At 36.4% G+C, this 16,897-nt stretch overlaps 1 protein-coding gene across 1 annotated transcript in view; it reads left to right on the forward strand.

Moving 5' to 3' along the window:
• The window catches only part of DNAH7 (dynein axonemal heavy chain 7), a 344,384-nt gene that overhangs the window by 15,101 nt on the left and 312,386 nt on the right, over positions 1 to 16,897 (forward strand). The window contains exons 3-5 of the mRNA XM_030916210.1: positions 3,081 to 3,143; positions 5,915 to 6,023; positions 6,825 to 6,972. Coding sequence (XP_030772070.1) covers positions 3,081 to 3,143; positions 5,915 to 6,023; positions 6,825 to 6,972 — 320 coding nt within the window. The remainder of the gene's footprint in view (positions 1 to 3,080; positions 3,144 to 5,914; positions 6,024 to 6,824; positions 6,973 to 16,897) is intronic.

Consider the following 16,897-nt stretch of genomic DNA (forward strand, 5'->3'; position numbering starts at 1 on the left):
CCTGATATATGACTTCCTACCCATTACTTTTCTTTATATTGTCTACTTTTGTGCTTTTGGACCAGTGAGCCATCATGTCCGACCAAAAATAGTTTAAACAATAGAGAATGCTATGCATCTTCAAAGGAGAGTACTTACAGTTGGAGTTAAGAAATGAAATGTAAACTTTTTCGATTTTGGTCTTAAAGAAAGGGCTAGATTTTAGTGGGGAGATATTTTGGAACCTATTGGTGGCTCTGATAGGGTAATTAATACTAGCTGACAAAACAAACGGAAGTTGAAATCTCAGAGACTTAACCCAACAAAGATTAGGCCTTGCTCACATGAAGTCTGACGGGGGTCAGGTAGTGCTCCATCTTATAGCTATGCCAGTGAGAGCACATGGGCTCCATGGGTGTGAGATAGTGATGGAGGAGGCACACCAGCTCTTAACTGCCTGTCCCTTTAGCTCTTAACTGTGTTTCCTGCTGTGCTTACATTTCACTGGCCACACAAATCATATGGCTACAAAGTAGCTAAGAGAGGCTGGAAAATAGTTTGGAGTATATTGACGAGGGTTTTAGAAACCAAGAAGAGTTGTGCCTACTTCAATAGGGGGCTTGAAAATGTTTCTGAACAAGACAGCAGTATGATCAGAGCAATGCCTTAGAGAGGTAGAGGCGACCTTTTGTTACAAACATTTTCTGTGAATCCAGGCCCATGTCTCCTGTTGCCTGTGTCATTCTTAAAAAGCTGCTAAACTAGCCTCACTGCTGACTCTAGTCCCCTGCTTCTCATGTATCCTGTTCCTATCATCAGAACCATTTATGAAATAGCCTTTTGTATGTCTCTGCATCATAAACAGGATAGCAATATAATTTATCATCTAAACTGAGATGCCATTGAGAGTGAAAGTTCTACTAGTTATGCTTGGGCAAACTGAGACTAAAGGTGTAAACTGGGCCTGTCTTCAGCAAACTGAGACTAAAGGTCACCCTAAAAAGAGACTGCAATGGCTCTCTATTGCCAGCCTGGTCAGTCAAGTCCCGAAACCCATGTCCTCCATAATATAACAGCACCCACTTGTCTAGCTCTAGTTTGTTCTTCCCTTACCTTTTATTCAGGTTCCTACTCAAACATAACCTTTGCAGAGAGGCTCTCACAACTCCGTCTAACCTAGCACGTTTCCACTCCTTCCCTCTCTATCCTTTCATACTGTTTTATTATTATTCATTGTACATGCTACTTTCTGAGGTTACATTATGGATCTGTTCTGAAATAACTGTCTGTACCTCCTCTAGAATGTATACTCCATAAGCGGAGGGACTTAGTCCTTTCCACGACTATAGACTATCTTAAGTAGAGCCCAGTACATGGTAGGAGCTGGTAAACCGTTGTTGAATTAGGGAATGGATTACCTTCCCCATCCACTCCAACGCAGCCTCAAAGCCTGCCATTGACATTTTGACTCCAATTCTTGATGCACCCTCTGACTTCGATAAGCTTTTTGCTGTTCTTCTCTGTGGAGATCCAGGTGTGCTTTAAGGCTTAGCTTCCACCCTTTTTCTTTTTGAAACATTCTTAGAATACTCTGCTCCATATCATGTCCTAGATGGAAGCACACTCACAAGAGCTGGCGAGTTTTGATTGGTGAGTGTCAGTAATTCCTAGGTAGAACTTGTGATCTTGGAGTGATAGTTAGGCCCTTGCAGTTTTGGATTGGGCTTATGAGACAGTGTTATCGGGCAATTGTTCTTGTATATGCAGCTAGCTGTCCTTCTGCTACTAGCTGTCCTTGTGATAGCTTCTGTTCAGGCAAATTGTATATGAGAACCCTCTCTTTGTGACCTTTCTGGCTCCATTTTGTCAGGTTTGACACAGTGACTCCATTTTGAACCTGACAACTTTCACATCACCCACCAGGATGCCAGTGAAACTTGCTGGTGGGTGTCTGCCTTTGGGTCAGCCTCGCACCACAGGCAGGGAAGGTGCCCATGGATGAGGATGCTGACTGCTGGCAGCCACACCATGGGAGCCATGAGAAAAAGCACTGGAACCAGGAAGAAAGCTTCTTCCTCTTACTGTAACCCTTTAGTACCCTTCATGATATTATGCTGGTTATCAAAGGAGAAACATTTTAGGGTTCTGTCAGATTTCCCAAAAGGGAGCAAAAAGGGTAGATTTGGAGCTGAGAGGCAATAAATTGACAACGGGCCAAAAGCACAACTCATATTATCTGCTTTATGGATCAAAATTGTCATTTTTTTTTTTTTTTTTTTTTTTAAGATAGGAACTCACTCTGTTGCCCAGGCTAGAGTGTGGTGGTGTAATCTTGGCTCATTCCAACCTCTGCCTCCCAGGTTCAAGTGATTCTCTTGCCTCAACCTCTAAAGTAGCTGGGACTACAGGTGTGCACCACCACACCTGGCTCATTTTTGTATTTTTAGTAGAGACGGGGTTTCACCATGTTGGCCAGACTGGTTTCGAACTCCTGACCTCAAGTGATCCACTCACCTCGGCCTCCCAAAGTGCTGGGGTTATAGGCGTGAGCCACCACACCTTGCCCAAAATTGACATTTTGTTTCCTCTCACCTAGATGAAACTCCTACCATAGAATTTTTTTCTGCTGCAAGAGATAGCAACACTTTTCTCTGAAAGTTAATGCTAAAAAGCACAAGTGTTATTTATGGCTATTGGAGGGTGCATTAACCTGAACACATATTCATCTTAGGAAGTAGACCATTTTGTTCTGTCAATAAGGACAGAAATATTTTAGTGATAGAGAGGAGAGGTAAAGTTGTATAAGCCCTTGACACTAACCAGGATCAGATAACTTCTCAGAAGATGTGATACATAAAAGGTTTTGCATACTTTTTAAAGCTTTCTGATAAATATTGCTATATATAATTTTCCTTTATTTTCTTGCTCTAAAGAAAATAATTCTGAGACAAACCTGAGAATTTTAAAAGCAGTAAAGTATATCTTTGAATATGTTGGATAATACGTACTTTTAAAATAGTCTTTCTGTAAAATTTGGTTTAGTCAATCAATTTTAGCACTAACAGAGTAAACACTTTTTTCCCCTCATATTTTTCACACAGGAGAAATCAGCCAGCAAAGAAAAGTTCAAGGCACCAGCAAGAGCTTTACCACAGCTGTCTATGGTAACTTATCCAAATATATTCTCATTGAATTTTTGTGCTTCAAAAAATGTTTATTAGATTTCTAACTTGAAAATAAGTAAGTGAATTCCTGCTCCACTTGATTCTCTTCTGATGGAGAAATTCTGTGAGGTGTGCATATTAGGACAAATAACTATCTTAGTAAAGTAACCATAAGCTATAATTACCTTTATGTGTAGACTATTTCAGTATTCTGACTGAACGACTTGCCAAGATGGGTTAGCAGAAGGAGTATCAGCATTGGAGTAAATAAAAAAGGGCTTGGGGTAAAGCTTTGCCTCTAACGGCTCTGTGCCCTTTGGGGAGTCACTTATCTCTTGAGCCTCAGTTTGAAAATGAGCTGAGTTGATCTGATTATCTTCAAGGAGATGGCTCCTTCAGCAGAAAAATGCCGTGCTACAAAATATTTCTTAGATCTTGGAATCTTTTTTCATTATTTTGACTATAAAGTGTCATTGTCTTGTGGAAGAGGCAGTTAATGGGCATTTTCAGTTGATAAAGCCCTGTACAAGTTAGATTTTACTGTAATAAAATTTATTGTCTAGTAATTATGTGGAGTTTAATGCCACCAAGTTACACTCTTGTGACTCCTGAAAGTTAAGGGGAGGGTCAATGCAAATATTACTATTTTTAAAAAATTGATAAAATATACATAACATAAAATTTACCATTTTAACCATTGCTAAGTATTCAGTGGCATTTAGTACATTCACATTGTTGTATAATCATTACTACCACTCATCTCCAGAACTCTTTTCATCTAACTAAACAGAAACCCTGTCCATTAAACAATAACTCCCTATTTTCCCCTCCCCCAGCTCCTGGCAAACCACCATTCTACTTCTTGTCTCTATGTATTTGACTACTCTAGGTATTTCATATAAGTGGATTCATGCAATATTGGTCCTTTTATTCTGGCTTATTTCACTTAACATAATGTCTTCAAGGTTCATCCAAAGCATTATTTGCTTTGAAAGATATTTTAAAAGCTGAGAACAAACTGTAAAATTGAATTTGTGTTGCTTTGTGCAGAGAAGATTCCTGATAATTTGAAATGAAGGACAGTTTCACCTAGGAAACTTGAACTAACATTGTTAGATTAATTATATTGAACATTTAAAAATACAAATTTTAATTGAAAGTATGCTTTTATTCATAATGCTAAATTATTGTAAAATGTCTGCAGAATTGAGCCATAGCATGTTTTTTCTAGCTCTGCAAAATCCCTCCTAAATTTTCTAGTGTAAAAGGTTAAAAAACTGAAACAGAATAGACATTTTTTAGTTTGTTGTGCATTGTTAGTTTACAGATGTAGAAATATAAACTTAATTTAAATTTATTTATCGAATATCTGTGGCTGAGAGGAATAATAATTCTTGCTTGTCCGTGAAGCATATAATCATCCAAAATCTTTTATTGACTGATTTAACCTGGTTTTGTATTCATATTTGGCTGTGTCTTGCAATTTTTCCTCAGCATTCTTTGAGTCTTATGTGTTTTAAGGGAGATCATATTTTCAGCAGATATTTAGAAAATAAGCTATGAATTTTTTTAAAAACTACTTTTATTTGAATACAATATTAAGGTTTGCACGTGGATAGAATTTCTCCAGCAGTAATTATGACCTAGAGTAATTTTCATTACAGACTTCAGGCTTCTAGAGGTGACCCCTGTAGTTGAAATCAAGGATAACCTGGCACTGGTGGCTCCCAGCCTCTGTGAGCTGGTGACCTGATTCTCACCCTTTCTGTACAACTCCTCGTAGCACTTTTATGAGTTTTAAAACTTTTATGGAGCAATACGAGAGCTGAGAAATGGGAAGGGCTGGTGGAAAAATGGAAGAGCACTGTCTTACATGTTTTCTTATCCTATTTTTCTGTGTAAGAGGTACCTAAAGAGGTACTTGTGTGCAAGTAGTTTATTTGGGAAGTGGAAGTAAGAGATTAGGGAGAGTAAAACTAGGCAGAAGGAGAAGCCAGTACAGACATGGACTTTCAAGTTGATTTGGATTTGAAAGGGAGAGACAGATTAAATTGTGTTAAAAATAGATAGATTGTACTTTAAAATCCGACTCTCTGGGTTTATTGAAGAACCATAGGCTTCAACAACAGTACGTTTGTGTTCTGGTATTGCAATAATTGGCTTGAGCTAATTAGTCATTGCGTTTTTAGAAGATGAAGGTGCTCTCTCCTCTGCCACAGTCCCCACCACACACTGTCGTTTCCCAGCATGGAGCCTGAGTGCCAAGAACCTATCATCATTAGCCATCTCCCTTTTTATGACATCTGCTAAAATTGTGTATGTATAATAATTTGTCACCCCTGCTTTAAACAATGGAATACACTTGTGAGTTGCCAGAGCAATCTAGGGTGGTTTACAGCCATGAGAACAGGAAGACCTTTTGGAGCTGGAATGCAGAGGAGACCAGCAGAGAGCACCTCTCATTAAAATAGGTTTAAAGACACTTGACAATATCTGGGGATGAGGAGCAGATGCTCTAGAATGAAGACCCTGGTTTTAGGTAACAGGCATTCACATCCAACCAACCAGCAGCAGGACTTTTGCTAATGTCCCCCACATGGTGCACACCGTTACCATTCACAGGCTTGAATAAGATCTGCTATTGAGTGTTTTCTATCCAGATGTTCTGATCTGTTTGAAAAAATGTCTGTGTTTATAAACACTCGTGCATTTCATGGAAAAAGGTTTTTTCTGATATTGTTTGTTAATGCTATTTAACTTTTATATTTTAGGTGAGTACAAAGCCCCACTGGCAGCAGGCAGCTCCATCATTCCATTTGAGTGTAAAGCAGGATGATGAGAGTTCAGAACCATTTAGTGTTAAAAATGAGCAGTCCTATGGTAAGAACTTCAATATTCTAAATTAGATTTAAGGATAATTTCTAGAGAGAAAGAGACCAGACAATATTTAGTTAATAGTGTAATAGAATTACAAAACCTAAATGACATTAATGTCAAGTAGAAAAAAATTTTCCCAAACATCTTCCCTCAGAAAATAATTGATTCTAGTTCTTAGTTATTTTAGGCTGTTGTAAATGCTCTAAGAGCTGATATTTTAGGAATTGGGATGTTGATGCTAAAACTTTTATTTATTGTGGTCAGAATTTGCCTCTACATAAAAGACTGAGATTTTTCTAAGAGATTTTAATACATTATATATATTTTTAATTTTTTGTGGATTTTAATAAATTGTGACCATTACTTCCAAATTAGTCATTTTAATGTTTTTATTATTTTGACTCATTAAATATAGTGTTTATCAGATTGATTACAGTTAATATTAACTTTTTTTGTCATGGTTCTTTAAAGTTTCTCAAATAGTTTTGTATCATGTTTTTATCATAATTTTAGTCTTCACTTTTAGAGAATTATATGTAAATATAATAGAAAATTTTGTTAGTATATTAATCAAGATATAAATTAGTGGAATATTCTTGAAATAGACGTTTCTAGTTATGATGATACAAAGAGGAGTAGTTTAACTTCCTTATAGTATAAAAAAAAAATTATACTTAGGATTACCTGAGAATATAATTTTTTCTTTAAAGATTATTTAGCATCTTATTTTAAGCATGTAAAATGCTTTAGCTTACCTTTTAGATGAATAATTGTGCTTTTTTTTTTTTTTTCCCCAAATTTAAGCTGAATACATGGAACGTTTTGGAAAAAAGGGCAAATTACCCCACCAAGTTGATGACAGTTACGCTGGACCATCCACTTCCAAATCAAAGGGCAAATCTCCACATAAAGAACGAGAAAACTTTAGAAGTACTCTTGTTAATGTCATTATGTAAGTTCTGTAAGCTAACCAGTATGTGTTATCCACATTGGAGCCGCTGTCAACGTTTAACCTAAGAATATTAGAATTCTGGGCGTCTCTAAGGGTGCCTCAAAGGCTTGTTGGAATGAGGTCAGAGTATAAATAATGAATGAAGGAGACTGAGTTTAACCCTATTAAGTATGTTCCACTTTTAAATATCATGAGTTGTAAAGGTAGCAATGTTAATACTTGATGTTGGCTGAATTTCTGGGAGTTCTCATTATAGCCATGGTAGCCAGTGGAGGATTCTAGCAGGTTTTTTTTTTCCCCAGTCTCATCTGCTCAGGTGATGGGCGTGACTTTTCTGGCATGTGATTCTCCTTGTATAAAAGAGGAATTGGGGTGAAATGGTCAGCAGTGTGTGCAAGGCCTGGTCTTATCTGGGTCTCACTGTTTCAGGACAGTTCACAAAGAGCAAGGAAGACGCAAGTCACCAGTTCCTTTTTGCCTTGTTTCCAGACAGCTTTGTGCTAGTTGCTTAGAATTCTCTTTAGTTTCATTGTGATTCTCAGGGTGTACACAATTTGTGGGACAAATGAGGTTTCATGACCCATTGTGGTAAGTAACTCACCCACAGGACCCTGTTCTACTGTTCCATGTGGGACTTTACTGGCTAGATGGTCATCTTGAAGGGAGGACAGGGGGTACTGAGTGCTTACAAGGCTAAAGAAGAGTGTGTCGGAGTCTCGTGCAGCTGGGTTGAGCATATGTGCCTCTTCTAGAGTGACTTTGAGTTTGCTTTTGCCAGGTGCCACTAGGATGTTACCAGCTTTTCCCCACTTATATTGCTTTCCTGATTAAGCACTCTCAGATCACACAAGCAGTATCATCAACACCCAAATCAATGGAGGGTAGACCTCTGGTTACGAATTTTTAGAAGAATTTTTTTTTTTTCCTACCTAGAGCCCTGGCCAAGAAAGATAAGCTTTCTTGACACAACTTCCTGTGCCTGTTATTTTTAGTCCTCCCTTATTTGAGGATAGGGCAGATCTTGTTTCAGCTGTATATGGGATTTCAGTTGGAATTCCCCATTTCGCTCAGGCCTGTGGCATCATTTTCTTCCCCAGATGGGCATGAAAATCCAAGGCCCTGCCCCCCATAAGGACACCCATAGCCTTAGGATGGCCCTGCCTGGCTACTTAATTTTTTTTCCCTCCTGATTATTCTGTTCCTTTCTTGTAAGCTCAGCTATACATTAAAAAGGAGCTTTGTGATATGTTATACAGTATTTATACAATTGTACTGGGAGGTTTTATTTGTTGCTGTGTTGTAAGAAACAGAAGTCTATTTTAACCATTTTTTGTCATTTTTTAGTTGTGCCTTTTATAAACAGGATATAGATGAACTTACAGAAATCCAATCTTAGAGTTTGTTTAATCCCATTTGTGTTTATTGGTATTTCTTATATATGTGGACTTTTACCAGTATATTTTATGTTTTCTATTTATCATATGTTGCTTTTGCTTATTTTTTTCTCTTTTTCTGCTTTCTATTGAATTTTCTCTATTCTTCCTTTATTTTTATTGGTTTAAAAGCTATGAAATACATTTCTCTTCTTTTAATGGTTACCCTAACATTTAAAACTATATATTTAATTTATATTTCTTGAAGTTGAAAATTCATTTTTTTCTTTCTTCTGAATAACACACAAAAACCTTAAAATGATTTAATTTAGCTCTGAGCTTTCCTTTATATTTTCTACATGATTATTGTTTAATATTTTAGTTCCACCAAGTCCTTAAGTATCCATATTCTCTCTCTTTTTTTGAAGTTAACACTTACTTAGATTTACTAACATGTTTTCTAATTTTTTAGAAAGTTGCTTTTGCAGTCCACTTCTCATTTCTGGGTTCATTTTCTTTTTTGCTGAAGTTCTTCTCTTAGTAGTTTACTCTTTCTTTCCACCTTTCTCCCTCCCTGCCTCCCTCCCTTCCTTCCTTCCCTCTTTTCTTTCTCCTCCCTCTTTCCCTTTCCTTCCCTTCCCTTCTTCTTTTTCTTCCCTCCCTGTCTTTCTTCTCTCTCTCTTTCTCTTTCTTTTTTGAGACGGAATCTCACCCTCTTGCCCAGGCTGGAGTGCAGTGGCATGATCATGGCTCACTCCATACCCTGGGCTCAGATGTTTCTCCCACCTCAGCCTACTGACTACAGGCACATGCCACCACACCTGGCTAATTTTTTGTATTATTATTATTTTTTTTTTTGTAGAGATGGGGTTGCGCCATGCTGCCCTGGCTGGTCTCAAACTCCTGGGCTCAAGTGATCCCCTACCTCAACCTCTCAGAGTGCTGGGATTGTAGGTGTGAGCCACTGTGTCTGGCCAGTAGTTCTTTTAATGAGAATAATGAGTAGTAAACTCTAGATTTTCATGTCTATAAAGGTCTCAATTTCATCCTTTTTCTTGAATTAATGGTTAAGTTGACTGTAGAATTAAAGAATAATAGCGGTTTTACCCCTGCACATCTGGGAAATGATAGATTGAAAAATATTAATGATTATCTTTTTAAAAATTATTATTTCAGTAGGTTTTGGGGAAACAGGTGGTGGTTAGTTACATGGATAAATTCGTTAGTGATTTCTGAGATTTTGGTGCACCCATCATCTAAACAGTGTACACTGCATCCAATGTGTAGTCTTTTATCTCTCACTCCCCTGCACCCCTTCCCCCTTGAGTCTCTAGAGTCCATTATATCATTCCTATGCCTTTGCGTCCTCATAGCTTAGCTCCCATATATGAGTGAGAATGTTCAGTGTTTGGGTTTCCATTCCTGAGTCACTTCACTAAGAATAACGGTCACCGACTCCATCCACGTTGCTGTGAATGCTGTTATTTTATTCCTTTTTATGACTGAGTAGTATTCCATGGTGTGTGTGTGTGTGTATGTATAACATTTTCTTTATCCACTCATTGATGAGCATTTAGGCTTTTTCCATATTTTTACAGTTGTGAATTTTGCTGCTATAAACGTGTGTGTGAGTGTCTTTTTCATATAATGACTTCTTTTCCTCTGGGTAGATACTCAGTAGGGGGATTGCTTCATCGAATGATAGTTCTGTCTTTAGTTCTTTTTTTTTTTTTTTTTTTTTTTTGAGATGGAGTCTCGCTCTGTCGCCCAGGCTGGAGTGCAGTGGCCGGATCTCAGCTCACTGCAAGCTCCGCCTCCCGGGTTTACGCCATTCTCCTGCCTCAGCCTCCCGAGTAGCTGGGACTACAGGCGCCCGCCACCTCGCCTGGCTAGTTTTTTGTATTTTTTAGTAGAGACGGGGGTTTCACTATGTTAGCCAGGATGGTCTCGATCTCCTGACCTCGTGATCCGCCCGTCTCGGCCTCCCAAAGTGCTGGGATTACAGGCTTGAGCCACCGCGCCCGGCCTGTCTTTAGTTCTTTAAGGAATCTCCATACTGTTTTCTATAGTGGTTGCAGTAGTTTACATTCCTATTAGCAGTGTAAAAGTGTTCCCTTTTCAACACATCCATGCCAACATCTATTATTTTTTGATTTCTAAGTAATGGCCATTCTTGCAGGTGTAAAGTGGTATTGCATTGAGGTTTTGATTTGCATTTCCCCGATAATTAGGGATGTGGAGCATTTTTTCATATGTTTGTTGGCCATTTGTATATCTTGTTTTGAAAATTGTCTATTCATGTCTTTCGCCCACTTTTGATGGGATTTGTTTTTTTCTTCCTGATTTTTTGAGTTCCTTATAGATTCTGGATGTTAGTCCTCTGTCAGATGCATAGTTTGTGAATTTATTCTCCCACTCTGTGGGTTGTCTGTTTACTCTGCTGATTATTTCTTTTACTGTGCAGAAGCTTTTTAGTTTAATTAGGTCCCATGTATTTATCTTTGTTTTTGTTGCATGTACTTTTGGATTCTTGGTCATGAACTCTTTGCCTAAGGTAATATCCAGAAGTTTTTCTGATGTAATCTTCTAGAATTTTTATGGTTTCAGATCTTAGATTTAAGTCTTTGATCAATCTTGAGTTGATTTTTGTATAAGGTGAGAGATAACCATTATGTTTTGGCATGTGTTGTTGACGAGAACTCTATGTGACTTTATTTGTCATTATTTTGTTAGTAATCTTTGTTCTCTCTAAGTTTTTTTGGGGGGGAACATTTTATTTTCAAAGCCTCACAGTTAGGCTTTTTTCCCTCTTTTTTAAAAAAAGGCTTTATTGAGAGATAATTCACATACCACTAAATTAATCTGTGTAAAATGTAAAATTTAGTGAGTTTTAGTGAATTTCTGTAGTTGCACAACTTTCACCAAAATCCAGTTGTAGAATACTTTTGTCATTTACAAAAGTTTCCACTTGCCCATTTCAATTAATCCTCTTGCCCACTGGTTGCCCCAGGCAATCACTAGTCTTCTTTCTCTCTATACCTTTACCTTTTCTAAAATTTCATATAACTGCAATCATATATTTATTTCTGAGGTTTATTCATGGCATTTATTGTGTTTGGGTGTTGACTATTATGAATGATGCTGCTGTGAACATTTGCATGCATGTCTTCTTATGAACATACATTTTCATTTCTCCTGGGCAGATAACTGGGTATAGAATGAAGAGTTGTATAGTAGGTATATGTTCAACTTTTTAAGACATGCTAAATTGTTTTCCAAGGTGCTGTACATTTTATATTCCTACAAACAACGTACGAAGAAGTGTCTAGTTTCTTTACCTTGCCCACACTTTGTTTTTATTTTATTTTGTTTTGACACTGTAGCCATTCTAGTAGATGTGTTGTATCTTATTATGGCTTTAAGTTGATTTCTCTAATGGCTAATATTGGGTATCATTTTTTGTGCTTGTTTGGCATTCATGTATCTTCTTTGATGAAGTGCCTATTTAAATATTTGGCCCATTTTTTATTGGGTAGTTTGCTGCTGGTCATTTCTTTATACATTTCCTTTACAAGCCCATTTCAGATATCTTTTGCAGATATTATCTCCCAGTTTGTGCCTTAGCTTTTCACACTATTGGTACATAATAATTTTATATATTTATGGGATACATGTAATATTTCAATATAGGTATACATATATTGAAAATCAGGGTAATTGGGATATCTGTCCCCTCAAATATTATTTCTTTGTGCAGATAACTGTTTGATATACTTATTTTTTTTATTTTGAATATATATCCAGAAATAGGATTTCTGGATCATATAGTGTTCTGTAATTACTTTTGCAACAACCTAATAATTCTATGTTTACTTTTTAAAGGAACTTCCATACTGTTTTCTCTATTGACTGTACTAATTTACATTCCCACCAGCAATGTGTGTGAATTCTCTTTCTCTACATGCTTGCCCACGTCTGTTATTTTTTGTCTTTTTGGTAATAGCCATTTTAACTGGGGTAAGATAATATCTCATTGTGGTTTTGCTTTGCATGTCCCTGATGATTAGAGATGTTGAGCAGGTTTTCACACATCTGTTGGCCATTTGTATGCCTTCTTTGGAGAAATATCTATTCAGATCATTTGCCAATTTTTAATCAAATCATTATTATTATTATTTGTTGAGTTGAGTTCCTTATATATTCTGGTTATTAATCCCTTATTCCTTGTCTATGCATAGTTTGCAAATATTTTCTCCCATTCTGTGGGTTGTCTCTTCATTCTGTTGATTGTTTCTTTTGCTATGCATACATTTTTAGCTTGATATAATCTTGTTTTTTCTTTTGTTGCTTATGCTTTTGAGGTCTTACCCCAAAAAACCTTTGCCCAGACCAATCTCCTGAAGCATTTTAACAATGTTTTCTTCTAGTACTTTCATAGTTTCAGGTCTTAGATTGAAGTCTTTAATCCATTTTCATTTAATTTTTGTAGATGGTGAGAGATAGGGGTCTAGTTTTATTCTTCTGCATATGGATACTCAGTTTCCCCAGCACCGTTTATTGAAGAGGCTGTCCTTTCCTCAATGTATGTTCTTGGCACCTTTGTCAAAAATGAGTTAAATATAAATGCATGGATTTATTTATGCTTTCTCTATTCTTTTTCATAGGTCTAAGTGTCTGTTTTTATGTCAGCATTATGCTGTGTTGGTTACTATAGCTTTGTACTATATTTTGAAGTTTGGTAGTGTGACTCTTCCATTTTTGGTCTTGTTGTTGTTGTTGTTGTTAAGGATTAGGGCTATTTGGGGTCTTTTGTGGTTCCATATAAATTTTAGGATTTTTTTTTCTGTGTCTGTGAAGAGTGTTATTGGTATTTTGATAGAGAGTATATTGAATGTATAGATTGCTTTGGGCAGTATGGCCATTTTAACAATAGTAATTTTTCCAATCCCTGATTGCTTTGCATTTTCTTTCTTTCTTTCTTTTTTTTTTAAGACGGAGTCTCGCTCTGTTGCCCAGGTTGGAGTGCAGTGGCTGGATCTCAGCTCACTGCAAGCTCCGCCTCCCGGGTTTATGCCATTCTCCTGCCTCAGCCTCCCAAGTAGCTGGGACTACAGGCGCCCGCCACCTCGCCCTGCTAGTTTTTTTTGTATTTTTTAGTAGAGACGGGGTTTCACCATGTTAGCCAGGATGGTCTCGATTTCCTGACCTCGTGATCCACCCGTCTTGGCCTCCCAAAGTGCTGGGATTACAGGCTTGAGCCACCGTGCCTGGCCTGCTTTGCATTTTTTAATGGATTTTCTTCTATTTGTTTTTTTCAGTGTTTCATGTTTTTCATTGTGGATATCTTTCACTTTTTGATTAAATTTCTTCCTAGGTAATTAGTTTCTTAGCTGTTATAAATTGGATTGCTTTCTTTTTCTGAATGTTTGCTATTGGTGTATTGAAATGCTCCTGAGTTTTGTATGTTGATTATGTATCTTGCAACTTTGCTGAATTCATTTATTAGTTCTAACAATTTTTGGGTGGAGTCCTGTTTTTTCTTTCTAAATACAAGATCATGTCATTTGCAAACAAGAACAATTTGACTTCTACCTTTCCAATTAGGATGCCCTTTCTTTATCTTGTGTAATTGCTGTGGCTAAGACTTCTGGTACAATGTTGAATAAAAGTGGTGAAAGTGGCAACCTTGTCTTGTTCCAGATCTTAGAGAAAACTGTTTTAATTCATCCCCATTTAGTATGATGAAAGCTGCGGATTTGTCATATATAGCCTTTATTGTTTTGTGGTATGTTCCTTCTGTACCAAGGTTGTTGAGAGTTTTTTCATGAGGGCATGTTGAATTTTATCAAATGCCTTTTCCACATCTATTAAGGTGATTGTATGGTTTCTCTTTCTTTGGTTGATGTGGTGTATCAGATATATTGATTTATGAATGTTGAACCATCCTTACATTTCTAGAATAAATCCCCCTTGATTTTGGTATATTATCTTTTTGATGTATTATTGGATTTGGTTTTAGTATTTTGATGAGGATTTTTATGTCTCTGTTCATTAGGAATATTGACCTGTAGTTTTCTCCTTTTGTTGTATCCTTATCTGGTTTTCGTATCAAGGTAATGCTTGCCTTGTAGAATGAGTTAGGAAAAATTCCTTTCTCTTCAAGTTTTTGGAATAGTTTGAGAAGAATTGGTGTTAGTACTTTAAAATTTTCATAAAATTCAGCAGTAAAGTTAACCACTGTTGGGCTTTTCTTTTTGGGGAGACTTTTTATTACTGATTCAATCTCATTACTCATTGTTTGTCTATGCAGATTTTCTATTTCTTCCCTGGTTCAATATTGGTAGGTTATATGTGTCTAGGGATGTGTCTATTTTTTCTAGGTTTTTGAATTTATTGTTTTGTAGTTGTCAATCATAATAGTCTCTAATGATTTTTTCTTAGTCTAGTTAGTGGTTTGTCAATTTTATTTAGCTTCTTAAAAAACTAAATTTTAAAAACTTTTTTTGTCTCTCTTCTTTTTTTTTCTTTTGAAGCAGAATCTCATTCTGTTGAGTACAGTGATGTAACCTAGGCTCACTTCAACCTCCACCTCCCGGGTTCAAGTGCTTCTCATGCCTCAACCTCCTAAGTAGCTGAGATTACAGGCACACACCACTACCCCCAGCTAATTTTTCGATTTTTTGTAGAAACAGGGTTTTGCCATGTTGGCCAGGCTGGTCTCTAACTCCCGGCCTCAAGTGATCCAGCTGCCTTGGCTTCCCAAAGTGCTGGGATTACGAGCATGCACCACTGCACCTAGATTGTGGTCTCTTTGATTTAGTTCTACTCTGGTCTTTATTATTTCTTCTACTAATTTTGGATTTGATTTGCTCTTGCTTTTCCATTTCCTTAAGGTATGTTTTTATGTTATTTGAAATCTGTTTTTTATGGGTTTCTTACTGTAAACTTCCCTTTTAGCATTGCTTTTGCTGTATTCCATAGGTTTTGGTATACTATGTTTTCATTTTTATTTGTTTCAAGAAGTTTTTTATTTCCATCTTAATTTTTTCATTGATCCAATGGTTCTTCATGAGCTTGGTATTTAATGTCCCTGTATTTGTACTGTTTCTAAAGTTCTTCTTGCTATTGGTTTCTGGTTTTACTTCATTGTATCTGATTTGATTTTTTTACATTTACTGAGACTTGTTTTGTGGCTTAACATGTGTTCTAACCTGGAGTATGTTCCATGCACTGATCAGAAGAATGCATATTTTGTAGCTGTTGAAAGGAACATTTGGTAAATGTCTATTAGGTCCATTTGGTCTATAGTGCAGTTTAGGTTCAGTGTTTCTTTGTTGATTTACTGTCTAGATGATCTGTCCAATGCTGAAAATGGGGAATTAAAGTTCTTTTCTATTATTGTGTTGGGGTCTATGTCTCTCCTTAACTTTAATAATATTTTATTTATGTATCTGAATGCTCCAGTATTGAGTGGGTATATATTTATAATTAGATCTACTTGGTGAATTGATCCCTTTTCATTATATAATGACCTCCTTTATCTCTTTTTGTGTTTTTTGACTTAAAGTCTATTTTGTCTGATAGAAGTATAGTTACTACTTCATCTGTAAAGACACACATAGACTAAAAGTGAAGATATACCATGCAAATTCCAAATCTGTTTTTGGTTCCCATTTGCATGGAGTATCTTCACTTTTAGTCTATATGTGTGCCTTTACAGGTGAAATGAGTTTCTTGTCAGCAGCATATAGTTGGGTTTTGTTTTTTTAATCAACTCAGCAGGTCTGCATCTTTTAATTAGGGGAATTTTAACTGTTTATATATATTAAAGGTTGTTATTAATAGGTGAGGGCTTACTCCTGTCATTTTAATGATTGTTTTCTGCTTGTTTTATATGGCCTTCGTTCTTGTCTTACTGCTTACCTTTGTGATTTTGTGTTCTTCTTTAGTAATAATGCTCCATTCCTTTTTCTCATTTGTGTATCTGCTCTTCTAGTGAATTTTATGCTTTAGTGTGTTTTCACAATGGTAGATGTCATGCTTTTGCTTCCAGATACGGGTCTCTCTTAACCATATCATATAGGACCTGTTTAGTGGTGAATTTGCTCAGTTTTTATTTGTTAGGGATAGTCCTTATTTCTCCTTACTTCTGAAGGATAGCTTTGCTAAGTATACTATTCTTGGTTGACTTTTTTTTTGTTTCTTTTAGCACTTTGAAAATATAGTCTCATTCTATCTTGGTCTTTAAGGTTTCTGCTGATAAATATGCTGTTTTTCTGTTGACAATTCCCTTATATGTCACTTGACAAGAAAATTTTACAACAAGTTTTCTTGTGCTGTTTTTAGAACTCTTTGACTTTTGACAGATTAACTATATATGTTGTGTCTCAGAGAGGAACTTTTTGGATTGAATCTATTTGAGGATCTTTCTGAGTTTTGTATTTCTAGATGTTTACATCTCTTCTAAGACTTTGGAAGTTTTCAGTTATTATTTCATTAAATTAATTTTCTATGCATTTCCCCATCTTTTCTCCTTCTGCAACTTGCCAAAT

Source organism: Rhinopithecus roxellana, chromosome 14, assembly GCF_007565055.1.
Source record: "Rhinopithecus roxellana isolate Shanxi Qingling chromosome 14, ASM756505v1, whole genome shotgun sequence".
Lineage (NCBI taxonomy): Eukaryota > Metazoa > Chordata > Mammalia > Primates > Cercopithecidae > Rhinopithecus > Rhinopithecus roxellana.